This window comes from Artemia franciscana, chromosome 18, assembly GCF_032884065.1.
Source record: "Artemia franciscana chromosome 18, ASM3288406v1, whole genome shotgun sequence".
Classification (NCBI taxonomy): domain Eukaryota; kingdom Metazoa; phylum Arthropoda; class Branchiopoda; order Anostraca; family Artemiidae; genus Artemia; species Artemia franciscana.
Window position 1 is genome coordinate 844,566 of NC_088880.1, and position 22,578 is coordinate 867,143.

General features: G+C 33.4%; 1 protein-coding gene across 3 annotated transcripts in view; it reads right to left on the reverse strand.

Moving 5' to 3' along the window:
* The window catches only part of LOC136038485 (transcriptional enhancer factor TEF-1-like), a 189,240-nt gene that overhangs the window by 22,493 nt on the left and 144,169 nt on the right, over positions 1-22,578 (reverse strand). For all 3 annotated transcript variants that reach the window (XM_065721560.1, XM_065721559.1, XM_065721561.1), the window contains 2 exons: positions 9,932-10,059; positions 3,061-3,261 (listed from right to left, as the gene is read on the reverse strand). In XM_065721560.1, the coding sequence (XP_065577632.1) occupies positions 3,061-3,261; positions 9,932-10,059 (329 nt within the window). The remainder of the gene's footprint in view (positions 1-3,060; positions 3,262-9,931; positions 10,060-22,578) is intronic.

The following is a 22,578-nucleotide window of genomic DNA, read 5'->3' on the forward strand; positions in this document are numbered from 1 at the left end:
AAACAACATATATCTTAAACAAAATTTGCATCCCCCTATTGTTTCGTGAATTGGCGCCACCAAATTGAAGAGTGGAAAAAAATCCGTGTTGTCTATGAAGAGTGGAAAAAAATCCGTGTTGTCTATCAAACCCAAAAGAATTATATTACAATTTCACAGAGAAATAAATATTCTTTATGATTCACACTATGCCACAGAACCTTTGACACTAGCATAACGTAAAGCTTTACGATACGCTATATAACCTTAAGAGCATATTTAATCCGTAATCTGAGCAGTATCACGTAGATTGGGCTTTACGTAGAATTATACGTCACGTAAGTTTATATTACGTTAAGGAAAAGTTCAACGTAACAGCAATACCTGAAATTTCTTGATGTGCACTTAATAAATTCTGAGAACAAATAAATAAACTTACCCCAGAAACTCTTTCACACTCTGTTAGAACTTGAATCTCCCTCACCATTCTATATTTTTTAATAGTTCATTTATGATGACTGTGATGATCTTAGACGATAATTATGATGTTTTTATGGATTCTTGTGTCAGACTTATTATATACAGTCCTATTATGGTATTAGCCTTTATATAAAGATTTTGACATATGGACACAGAATTAGTAATTTATGATGATTGTGCTGGTCTTAGACGATGATTATGATGGTTTTGTGGATTCTTATATCCTTATTACATATAAATCTACTGATACTTTATCCAGCCCTATTATACAAAGTCCATATGCTGTCTTACTGTATCAGGATTTATATAAAGATTATGATATGTGTACCCAGAATTTGTAATTTAAATTTGCAACTTATAATGATTGTGATGATCTTGACAATGATTATGATGGTTTTGTGGATTCTTAGATCAGCCTTATTATATACCAATAATAGACGATAATTATAGCAGTTTTTCAGATTTTTATATTAGTCTTATTATACACAGATTGAATTTCGCGTCATGTAATGACGTGATGAAATGAATGACGTAATGAAAAAGTCAATATAGCAGCAATAAAACGGAATTACTCGAGTAGCAATTAATAAATTCTAAAAATAAATAAATAAACCATTTCTAGGAAGACATTCGCAGTTGATCAAAGCTTTAATCTTCATTCCACATTTTTAATTTTTGAATACTTTGTTAATGATGAATGTGATGATTTTAGATGATTATTATGATGGTTTTATGGATTTTTAGGTTAACCTAGTATGAAAAGACTTGTTTAAGCGTGAAACGTTATACTTAATGTAACGTAGCTTAGCTGCTTCATATAGAAAATTATATACGTAGTGTGGAAGATACTTTATCATGAAAGTTACGCTTTTGGTAAGTTACCTGCGAATGAAAGTTACCTTTTTAAGAAGTTCAATCAAAAACCAAGAATAGATTGGGAATGAGGAAAAGCGTGCGAAGCTGTGTTGGCCTCAAGCAGCTTGGTAATGCAGTGAATTGTTAGTAGTAGTAGCAGTAGATATAGCGCATACATAACTGTATAATTTGTCTTCAGTATGTTAAATTTACCACCATGTAATTAGAAAATTACGGAGGCAAGAGGATTTTTTAAAAATAATTTCTTAGCAAAACGAACTGAAAAATTTAAACTTTCTTTAGTATAAAATTCTTTTAGCATTATTAAAGCAAGTTTTTTGGTATCAGACACGTCTAAGTAACCCACTATCAATGACAAGTCGTCTTTTTCAGGTATGAATAGAATTAGGATGGATCCAGGGGACACATTTTTTTATTTCAATATCCTTGGTGCTTAGGAAAGTAATAATGACAGACGTTTTATTCTTACGCAGTAAAGTTTTAATTAAGTAAAGTAAATAATTAAGTAAACTTAAATAATTAAGTAAACTTATAAAGTAAACTTATTTAATAATAATAAAATTAAATAACAATAATAATAAATAATAAATGAATAATAATAATAAATAATAAATTCATTAAAATTAATTAAATAATAATAAAATTAAAATAATAGATTATTAAATAATAAAGTAAACTTAAATAATTAAGTAAAGTTTTGAAGTTTTAAATATCCAAATTAGTAAAGATTTCTATGTTTTGATACACTGTTTCCGTTGTTAGCGTTTTCTTTGCGGACTGTGCTACAATCTGTAGGAATTAAGAGATTGAGTAGTTCATACCGATTCCCTTCACCCCATTGTAAACCCATTACCATTACCTAGTTACCCATTGCCCCTTCACCCCCCTTGTAAACAATTAGGTAGGATTGCCAAAAACAAAATATATGCTTTTTTGCTCGATAACAACTTTAAATATACTTATTGACAATAATTATATTTATGACCTAACAATTATATAAATTAATAATTATAAATACTATAATTAATTAATAATTAATAAATAAATTTATAATAATAATAATAATTATTATATTAATCATATTTATAATAATTATATATAAGTTATAATTATATTTATAATAATTATATTATATTTATATTTCATTATATAATATATAATTATATAATTATATTTATACAATCATGACATCTTGTAATATTATCATGGCTATCACAGAATGGATTTATTTCAATGTAGCTGCTACATGAGCTATATAATACATACTGCTATTTTGAATATATGCTACAGTTAATTATATATATGAGAATTAGAAAATTGAAATTAGAAAATTGAGAATAGTGAAGTTTTCCAATGGAATTAGCAAGAAAACCTAACCTATCCATTGTGGTTAATCTCCTGGAGCGATTGTGAAGCTAATTTATGCGTTATTTTAGGGTGTTAAATTGATTTAATTAATGAATTAATTAAGTATGCGTTATTAGGGCGTTAAAATTAATTTAGGGCGTTAAATTTCCATGCCTACTCCGTTACACAGGAAGAATCTGCGGTTACACCAATGCCTACAACATGTATGAATCATAATTCGTAATTACTCGGCATTTATCCCCTTGTTGCACGAAAGAACGGTGTGACATAAATGTCGATTTTTTTTTATTAATTTTGTCGGGTCTGGATGTCATTTCTAATCAGTTAAGGTTGGAGCAGGAATTGAGTACTGCTTACCGTTGGAGCATAAGATGAGGGAATTCCAATTGTAGGTAGTGACGGTCCTTTTAACGCAGCAGCGGCTGAAACAATCTGGGCCGATGACATAGATGTCATTGATTGTAAAGCTTTCTCTTTGGCCGCTTGATCCTGTGGTGATAAGCCATATAACTGCCCAAATGAGCCATAGAGCCGAAGGACTTCGTCTTTTGAAGAATTCTGAAAAGAAAATTAAGAATAGAATATTTGAGGTTTCATTGGCAGGCTGTCAAAGTTAAAGATATCAACGTACTTAGTATTTTCTGCAGTAAGTTTCCTCTGCCTATTAGGCTTCCTGGCACGACCGTATCCAGGGAGGGGTGAAGGTTACCGGGTTTGACCCCCCCTCCTTCGAATCTTTTGTGTGATTCGTGAAAACGTAACAAAAATGCATATGAAAAATTGAAACGTTTTTCGTGTGTACCCCCCCCCCCACCAAAAAAAAAAATCTGGACACGCCCTTGACTGTTGGTAGTAAGTTTTGCAGCATATATAGAAATCACTGGTAAATATTTTTGACTGGTAAATTATATTTAATTTGTGATTTAGTTTTGATTGTTAGCTTGAATAATTCTAAAGTTAACTAGCGTACACTAATGAAGTTAAATCCTAAACATTCCTGAAATTTTATTAATCAAAAATTGGAGATATTAAGTTCCTATGATTTATGAAAGTATGTTTTTGTTGCGTTTAAATGATTTTTCTTGATTATTAAATAGATGGAACTACAAAATTTCAATCATTGTGCCATTTTGGCAACCGTGTCTCTTTAGTATTCGGCCCAATATGAATCAAGAACAACCTCAATTTCGTCGTTAAGATAGTTGTTAGGAGCAATATAATCTCTCAATTTCTTGTGGAGAAAATTTTTTACAGTCATTTGGACGAGGTTTTGCCTGGGGAAATTGCGTTCCATTCGAAATGTCTCAACAAGTGGGTCAGAAATTTTTCCGAAAATTTAGACAAAACAAAACCTTGTTTAGAGCTCAGAGGCAATGGAATTACTTGGTATTAATCAAATGTAAGAAGAAAGCAATTTAATGGTCCATTTCAATCAAATATTCTTTAGCTACTGTGGAGTTCGCAAAACATTTTTTATTTGAAAATATTTCAGCAAATTTCTGAGAAATGTACACTCATCAAATGGAACACCCAGGAACAACAATCGGATGGTAAGCCCCATAGTTTTTTTTTTTTAATTTTCAATACAAAGAATATTAAAAAAAATTATCCCTGCCCCTAGATTTGTAGAAATATCTTTGTTTTGCGCGTTCATTATAAAAGAAAACTGAAAAATAAATCCTTGGAATCCCTCTTAAATTTTCGTGAATTATCACCCCCGATAAAAACCCTATTTTCGTTGCAACCTCAAAATCTTAAAATACAATTGTTGAAAACTCCATTATTCTTTGATTTTTAATGACCAGGATAGGGACGTACATAGGGGGTAGGTACCCAGGTCTTCTAAATCCCAAATTTCTTCGAATTTCCGGGCAGTTTGTGTTCAAATTATCAACAAAACTTTTTTTTATTACTGACCCTACCCCCCCCCCCCAAAAAAAAAAAAACTGGCATACATATCTGGCTAGGATTCTGTGACAGGGCAGCTGGATTTTCTTCCATTAATGTTCAAAATAACTCAACTGTCTAATTGAGTAACAAGAGAATTTGAAGCTACCTAAATAAGAATTCCTGTGGTTTAACTCGGCTAAGTATGTGGGATGACTTGATATAGTGGTAAAATCAACATGACATTTAAAAGATACAGACTGTTTGGCAGGAGGGAGAACTTAAGGCGCATGTGCTCAGAAATTCTCGAAGGGTCACTCACTTTCCACCACTCTTGACACAGTTTCCGCAACACTTGTCACGTGTCACCTGGTTTACGTAATTTCTAAAAGTAGACCTCCAACTTGGTTAACACATTCTCCACAAAGTGGTATAGACCATGGATCACCATTTGCTTAATCGCAAGCGATACATTTCCATCATCTACGCTTGTTCGTACCACGCCTGAGCACTTTCACCACGTGTGGCATGCAAAATTGCTGCACAATGGTTATTTAAAGTGGGGACCCCCTAAGATATTGCAAAGCCTAAAGAAGAAAATATTTCTACATTAAATATGAAAGGCAAATAGTACCAATAAAAGAGTATGGGTAAATTATAATAATGGGAACTGGTGCTAATGTCGACAAGAAAAACTGTCAGCGCCATCTACTGTTTCACGACACTTGGCATTTTTCAGTGTAATAATAGGAACAACAAATTTGATTAATTAATAAAAAATTAGGGTAATATTAAGTGTATGATCTTAATCACTGATAAAAAAATTACCAAGCTTGAAAAAATGCCAAGTGTCGCCAAACGCTAGATTAAGTTGATGCTTTTTATCGACACTAGCGCCAATTCCCGCTCTTTTAAGTTACCCATGGTGTTTGGTACCAATATTATGGAGACAAAGAAACAAACGATATAATGGATATACATACTGTTACAACACTGTCACAGTTGTTGAACAGCTGTTTGAGAAAATAAGAAAAAAATAAAAATATCTTTATCTTTAAAAATAAAATAAAATTCCAACGTTAGGTCCCCATGATTTTGATTGACTTTTCCCGAATTTTAATTTACAAGTTTACTGCACTTTTGCTGAAATGCGAACTATTCTCGGTAAAAAATATCAGCCTGTATGTAAAGCCCCCCCCCTCCCCCAATAGAATAAAATTGTGGTTAGTGATGCTTCTGGATTCAGAGGCTACATTGGGCAGAATAGTCAGTAATAAGGTTAAGTGAACAGGCAATTTTACGTAAAATCTCTCCCTCTTGGCAAGATCAAGATGTAAGTTAAAACCTGTACATTCCCTACACATTAATTTTGTTGGGCCTGGGGTTATACAGTATCTAATCGTAGATGTTCGCAAATAGGCGCCTTCTCTAGGCTGCAATATTTAGCAAACAAGGTAGTTTTCACGAAAAGTGTATTTTAGACCTAAATGTCTGACCTTTATGCATTTCAACGTTTTTTGGGAGGGGGGACCATGGAAAATCCTTGGGAGAGGTAGTCACAGATTTACCCACTTCCTGTGCGCAGGGACTTTGTACTAGTTTTCTTTGTCACATTGTTTCGGGTGGCTTCAACTCGTTTAATTGAATATTCAATTAATTGATTCAATTTAATTAATTTAACTCAATTTAGTTTATTATTCACAAAATATTCTTCGAAACCCTCTCACCTACCTGTTGATGGTATACAAGACGTGACATGCGACGTTAATGTTGCAAAGTCCATTTTAGACGTAAATATTTGATCCTCATATATTTTATCACGTTTCTTCAAATTTTTTCGAGGGTCTATGGACAAACCCAGCGGATCAGTTCCATGTACCTGCTATGTATAATCACTCCGTACTAGGGTTCTTTATCCTATTCCAAACAGTCTATAAGACGTCTTTTAATGTTGAACATTTACATTTGAAAAATATTCTTCAGAGCCCACGAATTCAATCCTCCTCCCCGAGAGCAAATCCAGGATTTTTTTTTCAAAAGGGGTTTAAAGTAAAAACCTTAAAACCTGTATTGAATTTTTTATATGCACTTTTGTTACGCTTTTACGGTCAAAAGAAATTTGAAGGGGGGTGAAACATAGCTCCCGCACCCCCCCCCCTCTTATGGAGAGGTAGAATAGTTGTTAAATTGAGAAAACGAAATTCTAGTGTAAGTTCACACGATTTTATCGCAGTTTCACTGATTTTAACTTACTTTTCCCAAATTTTTATTCGCAAGTTTTACTGCATTCTTATTGAAATGGAACATTGATCGGTAAAAAAAAGACCGACCTGTATGAAGAACCCATTCCCCCCCCCCCCCCTACTCGAAAGCGGTATAAAATGAAAAAAACTTCACATCGAAAATTTGTTATATTATATATATATATATATATATATATATATATATATATATATATATATATATATATATATATATATATATATATATATATATATATATATATATATATATATATATATATATATATATATATATATATATGTTATATTTTTAGGCGGTGGACCAAAATATGAGTGGGGGGTGTCTAAACCCCGTAAATTACTCCCCTCCCCCTTGCAAGCAGAGGGAGAACAGTTGTTAAATTTGGAAAGTGAAAATGGGAGTTACTGGTCATACTCTGTAGCCCTCCCCCCTCGATACAGCGTTGCCCTTCCTCCAACAAAATGTAAGAAATGTTACTTCGCCTTTTGATGCATCCTCACTTTTTGGCAAATAAAACATTGGGATGACTAAACTACTTTCCAAACTGCAATAAATGTGGATGACTGACAATTTTTTAGCTGAATAAAAAATTAATATACATATTTAACCGTTCAAATAAAAATAGCAAACAGAAAATGCAAAGCAGACGAAGCTTTTGTATAAGCTGGCAAACATTCAGAGTCTTACTACGAATCAGTAAAACCGAAGTTTTTCATGCTTTTGGTAATTTAATTAGTGAATTGAATTTGTGTATTTAAGAATCAGAACAAAGGCGCTTACAGTCTGAACTAATGGACGCTTTAAACGGGGCTGAAAATGCTAAGGTGCCAAGGCAGGGCCGAATCCAGGGTTATTTTTTGGAGGGGGGGAAATACACAGAAAACTTCAAAAACACATCAGAAATTTGTTAACATGCATTTTTGTTACTTTTTTACGAGATGGACAAACATTTCAGGGGGGTTATGTTTCAATAATTTTGCTTCTAGCGTATTATTTTATCATCATGTTTTGTTTTATTTCATTAGGATTAACCTAACTTCACTTGTTGGGTGTGTTTCCAATAACCAACAAGTAGCCTACCCGCAGTTAATAAATGAAAATAATCACAAAATTATTAATTATCAAAATTATAAATTAAATAATAAACAAAAATAAGTTATTAATTAATTAATAGAAATAAATAAAAATAGGAATTATTTAACAATAATAATAATTAAATTAAGATAATAATAATTAAGAAATAAAGTATAATTTAATTAATATATTTAAAATAATTTTGTTAATAAATGAAGATTTTGTTAAAATTTGGCCTGAAAATGTTGAGGGAAAGGGGGGGGGGCTAATCAAGACTTTGTCCAGGGGAAAAGAGAGGCTAGAGTTGCCACTGCTACTGGATATAAAAGCAGTCTAATATTTTTTAAAGTGTTTCCGTTACAATGCATATTTCATGAAATTTATTAATTCCTGAGGAACCTGACATGCATAAAAACAACACATAAGTCATATTATAGGTAGTAATCATTAAAAATTGACTTCCCTTTTAATGGATATCTTTCAATAAAAAGAGACCTACAAAGATTATAAACAACAATTTTTAGCCTTGGCATCATTTATCTTCGCCATTGTTCTAAAAAAAATGTTCAGAATTATGGAGTCGTGGCACATCTCAAACCAATTATGCTTAGAGCACCAAGTCAACCCGTTGCAGCATAAAGCCGGGTGAGGCTTACTGCTGCATAAGACAGCAGTAAGGCTGCCTTAAGGCTGCATAAGGCAGGTGAGGCATTACTGTGCCAACACTGCTGCATAAGTTCCTCCTTCAGTTCAATGACTTAAGAGCTTCCATTCTTAACTTCCTCTAATTAAATTCTAAGTTCCATTAAATCGTATCCAATGACCTCTTCCTAAACAATTTGAGGGTGCCCTGCAAGGCCGTATCCAAGGGAGGGGGGTCAAGACGTTTGAACCCCCCCTCCCGAAATCTTTGTCCGACTCGTAAAAAACATAACAAAAATGAATATAAACAAATTTTTGATGCGTTTTTTTGTCATCCTAAAAAAATCCTTTTGCACCCCCCATCCACAAAAAAAGAAAATCCTGGATACAGCCCTGGTGCCCTGCTTTTTGTTAGGCCCCTAGTGGATGTATCATTGTTTCGTTTCGCAATATTTAAGAAAAATACGACGTTAAACACATAAATATTTTTTTTCTTTAAATCTTAGCTTTACCACTTACATCAGGCAAACACGCAGAACATTTTCAAGGGGGGGGGCAATAAATAAAAATAAACTAGTTGAATTTCGTATTTAGAATAAAAAGTGTCCAGAATTTCTGGACAATTTCGGTATTTCGGACCTAAATGTCCCCCTGGAATTTTAAAAATACATTTCCTTCCCTTTACATTTTGTGAATTGAGACACCCCTGAATAAAAGGCAACCGGAGTTTCAAGTTCCATACTCTTGAGAACAGCAGCGATTCTTCGCAGACTGTCGTCTGTAAAACGTGACCTAGCCATATTGATATTTCATTCATGATATTTCAATTATTTATTCACGATATTTCATTTATTTCATTCATTACGGCACTAGAAGGTGGTATCAAATGACTTTCTGCATACAAGTTATAGTTTGATATATGGTCATTGAAACGGGTACTTAAAGCTATAAAAAATTCCTATGGAAAATATTGGGGGGGGGGTAATTCCTTAGTCCCTCCCCTGGATACGGTCTTGACCAGAAGTCTCTAAAAAAAACCTCCCCACAGAAATCCTGCCAGAAATTAAAATAATAGCTACCAGGAATTTGTAGATAATCCTTTTTAAATAAAGCCAGCCAGACAATAATTATTGCCAGAAAATAACTATCGCAATTTCGTAACAAAATGTCAATCAAGAGTTCGTGAAAAATCCTCTCCCTCAATCTCACTGAAGGGTACACATTTCAAACGCTAGTGGTAAGAAATTAGAAATTCTTCGCGGAGTCGCACCGCCCCCGAAATGAATTGGAAACCCTTTGAAATTGAATTTTGGCTAAGCCCCTTCTTTCTGTCCCATCTCATTAGAATCGTATTTCTTACCTTTAATTTAGCTTGAATTTCTCTTAGTTTCCGTCTTGCCAGGACTTGAATATGAGAACTGACCTGTTTCCTAGTTCGCGTTTTTCCCGTTCTTAATTTGATATATCGAGCAATCAATTCGTTTCGACCTGTAAAAAATAATTCGCTTTTCAAAGATTGATTGCAAAAAGTCCCTTAGAATAGGCCTAGAGTGGGGATTAACCGTTAAAAGAAAATAAAGCTAACTCAACCCCAAAAATGTCGAGAAGAGTAAAAGAAAAGAGAAAACAAAGTAAAAACTGTGGCTTGCTGGTTTCAGTAGGAAAATAACATAATGGTCCTACAAATTTCAAAAAGATGCAAGATAGCATTGCAATAATATGAAAGCATAAAATTGCATAAAAGCATAAAAGCAAAATTGCAATAATAATATAAATATAGCATTGCCTTATATAAAAGGAGTTTTATGAGGATAATATTTTTCATTACCATAAAAATGCCTAGAGAGCAACCTGAAAAAGATACCGAGTTGGTGTATCATCGGCGTACGTAGCTTCTTCTCTAGGGGGGAGGGGAGGGGGCAGCCGATTCTGTGATGAAGGGCGGGGGTAAGCTGAAGTTATATTGACAGTTCACAAAACCTTAGACTGTCAGCAAGTTCTATCATACCTACGAAATCATTATTAATAAGTAATCACCAAGCATCATAATGCATCAATAAGCTTCAGTATTAATCTTCTTGGATTAGAAATAAATTTTTCCAAGACATCATGGATAATTGCTTCTTGTTTGAATTTTATTCTGTCATTCAAGCTTTTTATTTCCAGCTTTTTCAACGATCTACATTTTTTTCAACTGCTTTTTTTTAGCCATCTACCTTTTTTAACTGCTTTTACAACCTTTTGGTTTTTCAGCCGTATCTAGTGTAAATTAAGTTCTAGGGGGTTGGGGACATCTGCCCCTCAATACACCCATGATTGTACCAAATACCAAGGCCTTTCAAGCTTCCTTCAGGTGAATACGTGTAAAATTATGAACAGCAAAATTTTAATATCACGAGTGGGCATCAGTATTTTTGGAATGCCTGGGTCGGGGATGGCCCGAAACCAATTGGGAACCACTGGATTAATGTAAGCGCTTTCTGGTCAACTAAAAGACCAGAAATCCCTTACTATCTTCAACTACTACCCTTTAGTAGGTTCTAATTCACAGGTACCACTTATGAGATTTCTGTGGAGAGTTCCATTGCCCTATAATCTTGGTATAACTTTTAACAAGGTCATAATTGAGTAATATTATGAAATGACCACCACAAAATTTCTGACATTTGAGGAATTGCTCCAAGCACAGTTAATTAGTGCGCACATAGTATTTTTTCTATTGAATTCAATTAAATTCTAACATTTTTTTTAACTCCAAAATTGAAAAATATAAAGGAAAAAAAATGTATATAAAAACTGACCAAATTCAATGTAACAGAAAATACCACAATATACACAAATGTAACGTAACGAAACAACATCTAATATGAAGTTTTTTATATGTTCCTTGACATTTTATAATCTGTTACACTATATATACATTTACAATATCCAGCCTGTGTATTATCATTGGATATAAACTGACAAAAGGATATACGATATTCTCTATTGTATCGCAAAAAAAATCACAATAAAAACATTCTTTAAAATCTGGAGGGGGGACGACATCAAATTACATTTTCACGGCTGGATTAGACCACAAGACACAGAGGCATTTAATACCTTTGATAAGTAAGAAAAGCCTATTACGACTGTCTCACAAAAGAAGATCTAAGGTAGCAATCAAGAAATATTTTTCCCTAACAATATAGCGATTAGCCTGACAAGACCTTGGGGGAAACGAGTGTCCCTACTCAGAGCAGACGCTCATTTACGCCAAACCTGTCAACGTGTTGTCCACTACTTGACAGAAATTGGAGAACTCGATAAGCAAATACAATAGGTATTAGTGATCAGACTAATAATATCCACCTGTTAAAGCATATTTGATCTTTTCTATATAGGTGCACAAAAGACTATATTTAAACCCTTGGGGGAAAGTAGGTACCGCTAGGTAGATTTATGGCCAAGGGGCTACCCACTTCGTTGATTTTTGTACATTTAGCGCAAGGTATTTCAAATAGGCCTTAGAGTTAATTCTACCTTTTTACTTTGTCCTGCGGTGGCGCAGTGGGTTTGACCTTAGCTTGGTAATACGGGACCCAGAGATCGAATAATGCTGCAGCAATGCACTGCAGGGCCGACGCAGGGACCTTAGTAGTCAAGAAGCGTCGTTAAATAGATACAATACAATACAATACCTTCTTACTTTATTATTTTTTTTAACACACTCTCTCGGAAAAATTCAGACGTGCTTGCCGTAGGGGGTGGAATTCAATATTATCTTTAATATAATTTAAGATAAAAGCAGTTGTTTAGCCAAAATGCTAAATGAGCCTTTCACAACCCAATCTGAACAAATTAAAGTTTTTACATTTTTGCGACCGAGCAGCAAGCACTCGATTGACTCCGAATAGCCAAGGAATATGTGCTAAAACCAAGGATTGATGCTAAAAGTTACGAAATTAATTTTATCATCGAACAATGATCAATTTTTAAACGAGCAGAAATGTATTTACATAGTATTCCAAACTTAACGAACAGAAATTACTATGGTGAATATAGGAAACCTGGAACAGAGACTAAAATTGATAGCCACATCAAACTTGAAAATAATAGATCCTACCATGGATAGATTTCTAAGTGGGATTACCCTCAATTATGAGGCCAGAAACACAATTATTGCAAGAATAGTTTTCCTTTTCTTTATTATTGAATAGCATTGCAATTCTTTTGCCTTTGTTGTTGTTTCGACAAATAAAATTGCATGGTTCGAATTACATATTGTTTTTAGTAAAGCGCAAATTGCACTCAAGGCTTTTAAAGGTTGTGGGGGAGCCCCATTCTTATGTTTGGTAGCTCTTATTTTTTAGCTTTGATTAGCATTCACATTTTGAAAGTAACAGTTCAAAATAGGGATGAAACCTTTTAATTGACAGTGAACAGATATAAAATTATTTAACTGGATATTTCGAACATATATACAGTCTTCATCATCAGCAGTAAAACTCCATTCACATTTTATCTTGTTGTTGATGTTATGACAAATAAAAACAGATTACTCAAAACACAAATTGCACCCAGCAAGGCGTAAATCGAAAAATTGACTCATTAAGGCTTTACGTCTAATTCCTTTTTATTTCTAATTCCTCTTCTTTCGGGTTTTATTTCTTTGGAAAAGTTTCATAAATTAATACACAAAAAAGTCTTTCTTTCATGCAGAGCGTCTCAGACAAAGCGGCTTCAAGAAAAACGCAGAACTTTTCTTACTATATCGGACAAACCCATATATCAAATCGCAAGTGGCACAACAAGAGCCTGGGGTAGTGTAAAAAGCCATTTTGATTTTTACAGATGCGTTTTAAATGACTCAGTGGAATCGCACACTGGTCGAACAATCATGACCTATAAACTTGCAGTCAAAAATAGAAGTCTAATGGAAAATATGATATTTTTTTTATTTCTCTTTATCAATAATATTCTATATTTTTATTATATCTGTATTTTTCATTAGTACACAGCTTTGCGAATCTAGAGACCATTTGAACGTCTGTCCGTCACCCTTCCTCGTTAAAACAACAATTCGTTCAACTAAAAGATGTATATCCTTGAACATACACCAAAAACACAAAAACACCAAAAACCCAGCTGACCAAACACAAAAACCCAAATCCATCTCAACAAATCTCTCAAGCCAGGCAGAAAATTATGCTCTGCGTTTTAACGTTAATGTTACGTTAACGTGTAACGTTACGTGTATGTGCAATGTTAACGTTTATGTAGAAAATACTTATCGACTTCTTACACGCAACTTAGTATATTTATTTATACGCAACTCGAGATCTCCAGACGTACAAACAACTTTTGATTGTTATTCCATGTAAATTTTGCTTTGAGTCTAAATATAAAAGCCATCACACCAAGGCGCCACAAAAGTGACATCAAACCACCTCATTTAAACCAGTGAATCTATAGAAAGCCTGACAAATAGAGGGTGGGTCAGAGGGTGATTGCCTATTATATTCTTGGACAAAACATGCATAAGCTCTTTGCCGAGTCATCAATATTAAGGAGGTAGCAAGTGACCTTGGCTACTTGGATTGAATAGCCAGAAGGGTTGTTCGTGAAGTGTTGATGTATCCCTTAGGTAATTCAAGGCAGTGAGATAATAATCAATTCACCTGACAAGACCTGGGCTCGCTCCCCTGCAAATGATTCAGTTATCACTGTGCCGAGTTCGTATTTACAGGATCTCCTAAAATATTATAGCCAGAGGAAGGGACCGGCCGTTCAGACCTCATAGGAATCTAAAGTGTTAATATGTAAACTAATCAAAGAGCCCGTTGAGCGACAATAATAAGAAAAAAAGAAACAACGACAATATAAATAAGAAAAAAAGAAACAACAAGAATTATAATAAGAAAAAAAAACGAAAGAACAAGATTAATAGTAAGAAAAAAGAAGCAAGAAGAATAATAATAAGAAAAAAAGAAAGAACAAGATTAATAATAAGAAAAAAGAATAATGATAAGAAAAAGAAATAACAAGAATAATAATAGGAAAAAAGAAAAAAGAATAATAATAAGAAAAAAAGAAATAATAAAAATAATAATAAGAAAGAAAGAAATAACAAGAAAACTAATAAGACTAACAAGAAAGAAAAAATGATTTGCCCTCTAGTCAAACAAAATTACCCCCCCCCCCTAAGGACAAAGAAAACTTTTACTGGAAGTATCAATGCGATCCCCAAGCAATGAGGCAAAACAGATCAGACTTACTAAAACTACAACGCCCTAAAATTGTATTGTATGGCTTATTGGATCTGTGCAAAAGGTTTCAAGCCCTTCCCCAAGTACAAAACGCAGAGTCCTCTTAACCTCCCCCCAAACCCCGAAAAACTTTCCTGGACGTTTCAACTTGACTCCTAGCAGTGATATCAAACTGAGTTGACTTGTCAAAAGTTCACAATTCAATTCTTTGCAATTCCAATTAAACACAGCCTACTACTTTTCCTGCTTAAACCACTTCAGTTTCATGAATAATCTAAACCCCTTATCTGATAAATTTATCCATGGAATCCCAGTGAAGATTGGGAGTCAAATTTATTGTATTTATGACTCGTTGTGAATATAATAACACACGTAGTATAATATCAAACAGTTCGTGGTAACGAACTGTAGCAAGGAGCGACCCGGCTCAATAGTAACCAAAACTCTAAAAAACGGAATTTTGATACCAATAGTTACATCAAAAGAATCGCATTTTAATGCTGATTTTAGTTTAGTTTTACCCATCAAAAGTTACGAGCCTGAGAAAATTTGCCTTATTTTAGAAAATAGGGAGAAGCACCCCTTAAAAGTGATCGAATCTTAACAGAAACTACACCACCAGATTCAGCGTATCAGAGAACCATACAATAGAAGTTTCAAGCTCCTATCTACGAAAATGTGGAATTTTGTATTTTTTGCCAGATCACGCATGTCAGATCACGGATGCGTGTTTATTTGTTTGTCTTTTTGTTTTTGTTTTTTTCCCAGAGGTCTTCGTATCGAACCAGTGGTCCTAGAATATCGTGGGAAAAAGCTCATTCTGACGGAAATTAAAATTTCTAATACCCTTTTTAAGTGACCAAAAAAATCGGAGGGCACCTAGGCCCCCTCCCACGCTCATTTTTTCCCAAAGTCACCGGATCAAAATTCTGAGATAGCCATTTTATTCAGCACAGTCGGAAAACCTAATAACTATGTCTTTGAGGACGACTCACTCTCTCACAGTTCCCGTGGGAGGGGCTGCAAGTTACTAACTTTGACCAGTGTTTACATATAGTAATGGTAATTGAGAAGTGTATAAACGTTTTCTGGGTTTTTTGGTAGGGAGGGAGGAGTTGAGGGGAGAGGGTTATGTGGGGGGAACTTTCCATTAAGGAATTCGTCATGGGGGAAGAGAATTTCCATGAAGGGGGCGCAGGATTTTCTAGCATTTAAAAAAATGAATAAAAAATATGAAAAGTTTTTTCAACTGAAAGTAAGGAGCAGCATCAAAACTTAAAACGAACAGAAACTATTACGCATACGAGGGGTTCGTCTCCTCCTAATGCCTCGCTCTTCACGCTCAAGTATTTATAGTAATTTCAACTATTTATCCCACGGCCTTTGTGATTCAGGGGTTATTCTTAAGGAACTGGGACAAAATTTAAGCTTTAGTGTAAAGAGCGAGGTATTGACGAAGGGGCGAACCCCCTCAACCATGTAGTAAAAACATACGAATATAGGAGTTCGTTACGTAGGTTTAATTCCTAAGTTACGTATATTTTTACTAAAAAAAAACGTTCGTAAAAAATTAAAGTTATAGTTATCTTTTTAAGTAACCAAAAAACTGGAGGGGAACAGCCCCCCCCCCCCCTCCTTTTTTCTCAAAATCCTCCGATCAAAACTATGAGAAAGCCATTTAGCTGAAAAATAAATTAATACGCAAATTTCGTATCAATTATTCATGTGCGGAGAGACAAATTCAAAACATGCATTAATTCAAAAACGTTCAGAAATTAAATGAGATAATAGAAATAATAAATAATAGAAAAGAAATAATAAAGGGATGTTCCCTCCTCAACGCCCCGCTCTTTACGTTAATATTTTTTAGTGTTTTAAAAAGTAGAGTTGAGAGTAAGAGTCAAACTTTAGCGTAAAGAGCGGGGCGTTGAGGAGGGAACAGTCCCTTTCATATACAGAGTAATTTCTGTGCGTTTTAAGTTTTAATGTCGCTCCTTACTTTCAGTTAAAAAAAGTAGTTTTTTTCTAATTTAATTAATAAAAGAGAGGAAAGAAGAAAAACGACATTAAAATAAAAGGGAAATCCATGACGTACCATAAGGCGGCACATAAGTCGCTTTATCACTTTAAAATAAAATGTCTTTTTGTGTAAATGAGTGTATATTATTAATTCTTTTATTTACTACATAGTCTAAAGATTGGATTTACATTTTGATTTGTATAAAAACATTATCACGTGACATAACGTAATAAAAGTTTTACGCGATCATGAATGTGGTTGGGTCGTCCTCAATGCTAGCCCGTACATTTTTTAGTGTATTCAGCCGTATGTACTGAAGGGCCCCGACCAGGTCGTGATTTATCACCAACAGAATAATGTTCTTCAAATCACTTCGTCAAGTCAATTATTCTAGGCTTAATAGGAGATTACCTAACATCGAAACGGCATATAAAAGATATCTGTGTTACATAACTGAGCGTCCACTTTCAAAATAAAATTAATTTATCTAAACTTTTTCTTGGGGTGTGAAATTATTTACATTTGGATTTCTCACAATTTAATTTTATAATCAAGAAAAAAAAATCAAAATTGATTTATTGAAAAAATTATTTCATTTTAAAATGTTGGAGTAAGTTACGCGTCACCCTCCAAGCATAGAATTAACGCAAAAAAACTTGTATGTCTATTAATTTAGTTTTTATATGGTTCAATATATCGGCAAGGATTGGGTATACAATACAAGGTAGCATTGGGGTTCATGATATGGTATCTCTTAGTGGCCCGAGAAGCATTAGCCTAAGTATAAGGTTTATAAAACTAAAATGTGAAGTTGTTTGGAAGAAGTAGAAATAAATGACGAATTGGCTGTTATGACAGGCAATTTTCACATAAACGCTAGACAGAAAATACGCTTTTGTCACTTATTCAGCATTCTATCACGCCCGTGAGAGCCAAAAACAAAATAACCTCCAAAGACCCTCTTCAAGAGGGGTGGCTATTACTATGTTGGTAGCATGCTGGTTGAAAAAGACAATTCAAATGGTAAACACATTCATCAATTATAAAGCATGTTGACAGGTGAGAAAAATTGTCTGGGTCCGGAAATAGGGAATTACAGGCCCCTGTCCGATGATTGTCTTAAATGTATCTATTAAATCTTGAACATTTTGATTGTGGGAATATGAGGGAAAAATTTGAAGTATGTTATAAGCGCCCTGGGTTGAGCAACTCGTGCAGAAAGTCTAAATTACCATTGAGAAGTACATCTGCCCTGAGGAACCCGGTGGACTAGGTAGAAAGCCGTATTTGACACCTCAGTTGAAAGAATACAAATCAAGCAAGTGCGCAGGAAATTCTGTTCAGGGAAGGGGGCAATAATAAAAAAAAGCCTTGATAGTTTTAACGATAAGCCACAGAAATTTGAGAAAATTTAGGATTCAAGGGGCCAGACCCCGAGCCCCCTCCCCAGTATACCCCTGGTTTATAGCACAAACACACAGACACACACACACACATATATATATATATATATATATATATATATATATATATATATATATATATATATATATATATATATATATATATATATATATATATGTGTTTGTGCTATAAACCTATTATCTGTTTCTTATAACTTTTAGTTCATTGTTCATTATAATTTTTGTCATTTTTTTTTTACTCTGTTCAAGACAGCTCCGCTCTTTACTTTTGTAAAAAAAATCACTAAAAGAGCAAAAAAACTAAATTACAATCAGCTGATTCAACAAACATATATATATATATATATATATATATATATATATATATATATATATATATATATATATATATATATATATATATATATATATATATATATATATACCATGGCTGGACATAAATAGGAGATGGTGAACAAATATATATGTTACCGTGAATGTCTGAAATTTGCGAATGTCGACATTCACCAGTCAACGTCCGAAATAGCTTTTTGAGGTTTGATAATGGTAGGTTAGGTTAGCTTATATTAAGTTTTTAACCCGTTTCTGATATTTACAACCAAATTTAACATGACCTAAATTAACAAAATCTAACCCAACTTTAGCTTTTACCATCATAGCTTCATAAGACTGAAAAAGTTACTCGCAAAGCTAATTGAATCCAAGCAGAGAAAAAGGAATTTCGGACATTCACAGTAACAACATACATACAGATTTTTAGAGCTAGATGATAAATTCAGAACTAAACGACAATTACTAAGTATGGGCAAAAATTGTGATGTTTAGTGAACAACGGGTTAAAAAGAATACCGTATCTACAGCCGCTATTGAACAAATATAGATGATTGTTCAATACCATTTTCTTTCAATACCATTTCAATACCTAACCTAACCTAAATTTGTAATTTTTGCTCAAAAGGAAAAAAAAATGCATATTGTATTATACCTGTTTTCTGAGTAAATTAGTTTTTAAGTGAGACCCAAGAAATAGAAATTAATAAGCACTATGGTTTTGTTTTGCACCAACAGGGTAAATTTTCTTATTGAATATAACCAGTAAATGATTTAGATAAACAGCGTTTAAAAATAAACAGCTGAAAGTACAAGGAACAGTGAACTCAGACTGTTTTAGTTGACTAAGTGGAAACTTACACAACTATATTTATTTTTAAAAATTAGGAAATATATATATATATATATATATATATATATATATATATATATATATATATATATATATATATATATATATATATATATATATATATATGGTTGTTTTACATTTGCTGTTTTTTTTTTCTTTCATAGGCATGTATTTTGGGGGTGATACCTGACACGGGGATGCCATGGATATTCTGTGGTAGCCACAACACTTGGCTGGGTAGAGAATTTAAAGTGGCGAAGCCCTATATAGGCCAGTGTATTCTCCTGATGAGCCCTTGTGTTGGGTTGTTGCCTCTGAATTATTTGTGTTTATTATTTGTTCTATTGTTTGGTAAATGACGACTAATACTTATTGACGACGTGACTGCCTGTCCATGGATTATTCTTTATGGTTATTTGTGTATGGCTATGCTGTTTGACCTATGTGATTGTATGGATGAGTAGGGTTAAGGCCTCATTCAAGTGCTGGTCTATATTAATCACTAATTTAGGAAAACAGTCTTCCTTTTCTCCTTCTGTCTCCCTTTTTTTTTTTTTTTTTTGTGTTTGTGCTGTTGCATTGGTGATTTCTCTTTTCATGATATATATATATATATATATATATATATATATATATATATATATATATATATATATATATATATATATATATATATATATATATACTATTAGTAAACTAAATTTAGCTTGTAATTCATTCTGAGTCAAACAGTATTATCACCGGATCACTTGCCCAACCTTATCATCATTTTCCTATGACCATTGTCGCAGAGTGCAATCAGTAAGTATCTGCAGGGGCGGATCCAGGGGGTAGTTTTAAGGACACGTTCCCCCTGTCGTATCCCCTAATACATTAATTCTGCGTCAATTTGGACGACATATTAAGAAACATATTGTTGTTTCTGCTCAGCCAAAATATCGTTTTTCTTTACTTACTTAATTGCTTCTTTTCTGTCCATCTGATAGTAACTCAGTAGGCTTTGCCTTAGTATTAATAAAAGTCTCCTATCACAAAGGTACAACCTCTTCTCAAAAGTAGATCATGATTAAGCGGAATCAAAGTTGTCTTGTTTCCAGTGAGCGTCGACTTGCTTTATTAAATGAGACTTCAGCTATGTCTGGAATTCGGCAATTTTAGAGGGGCACAAGGGATGTTTCTCAGTGACCCAGCTCGGTTTCCGGAGTAACAAGAGAACTAGCTTTATGAAAAGCTCCCAAGTCGCTAATACATATCACATGATTAGTGAAACTTCTGTCCTACCACTTATGCAAGATTAAAAGCGAAACAACATCTATGATACAGTATCGCACCTAAACGTGGAAGGGACCGCTATTATAATGTATTCGCCACACCGTTAATGTAATATCTCCGAGACTGTCTCAATTCTGCCATATATCAAAGAAAAAATCAAATATCAAAAATCTGCCATATATCAAAGCTCTATCAAAGAAAAAATCGAATGACTTTTCTGTAATTCTGTGACGAAGTGTGTTTTCATTTTATTGGTTTTCGCCTGTGATATGTTTTCGTAAGCCAATTCCATTATGGCTTTAGCGTCTGCCAGAAAGGCTGGTCAATAGTTCCATCTCTTTGAAATCTTATTGGTTCCTGTGTAAACTTTAAACCCAGTAAAAACATAGAGAAGTTGTTGAGTCACAGCATTTTTGGTTATCCAACTATATTTACCGATAGATAGATAGATCCTTGTATTTCAATAGCCCAGGGACCATATCAAGGCCATATCCAGGAGGTTATGTTTCCCCCGAAATGTTTTTTCCATCTCGCAAAAACGTAACAAAAAAAGTATAAAAAATTGATGTTTTTTAAGTTTTTGTACAACCCCCTAGAAAAAATCCTTTTGGAAATCCCCCTCCCCCAAAAGATCCTGGATACGGTCCTGGGCCATAAACAAGGATATCACTTACAAAACAAATAAAAAAAACTACAAAGCAAAAAAAAAACGTAATCTAAAACAAAGTGACTTAATCGCATAAACGTTCCTCCTTTCCAAGTCTTTATCAATATACATACCAACTCCGAGTTACTGTTGCTAGGTTTCTATTGGGAGAAATGTAAGCAGCAAATCAATCCCATGAAAGTATTTTCCCCCTTAAATCACAAAGCACCTGCCAGGCGCAGAGAAAATAATCCAAATCATCTTCCTCCTTCTTACGGAGGAAACAAGCATACCCTCTCCCCCTCTTTACGAATCACACTCTTTCTATCAAATATCTTTTGCCTACTCTGTACGGCATTTTTCTTTGTTGCTTATCTGTTAGTCTTCAATATAATTTTTCTCTTGTTTCGTTGATTTATTTAAAGATTTAAAAGCCTTTATTGTACTCGTTATGAATAGTAAGGACTATTTGTAAAGACGTTGTTTTCTGTTTCCAGCCTACAATAGCAGATTCATTAAGGGTGGCCCTACAAATCCACAGCCTGAATAAAGCTTACTTTTTTGGTGTGTTTAAGAGTCACATAGTTGAAAACTGACTTTATTATTTTTATTATTATTATTATTTTTATTATTATTATTATTTTTTATTATTATTATTATTTCTCCTCTTGCAATTTTACCCACGAAAATTCAAGACAGCAAAGCTGGACTAACGTACAGAATTTTTTTCATATTTATAAAATTTAAATTCAACAGAAGAAAGAACTAATTTTTATTAGTGTCTTCAATAAATACCAGCCATTTCAAATATGTTTCTAAAAACATTTATTTATATATAAAATATTATATTTAAAGAAAATGTTATATTTAATAAAAATAAAATTATAATACAAAAAAATATAATGTATAATAATAGAATTTTTTTTATATTTGATAAAAGAATACATTTAATAAAGTATTATATTTCTATAAATAGCCAATTATAAAAATAGATTCGACGAAATCCCTGAGATTTGTTCAGTACATTTCAAATTGAGAAGATAGATATTTTCTAATTGAAACTTTCTCCAAAACTTTCAGATATCGTCAGAACGAGACTTACAGATAAATGATTAAATAAAGGAAAATGGTTTTAAAAAATGACCAGGAATCCTTTTCCCACGACGTTAAGGCCCGGATTGCACCAGGGAGTATCAGGAATTAGAATAAACACA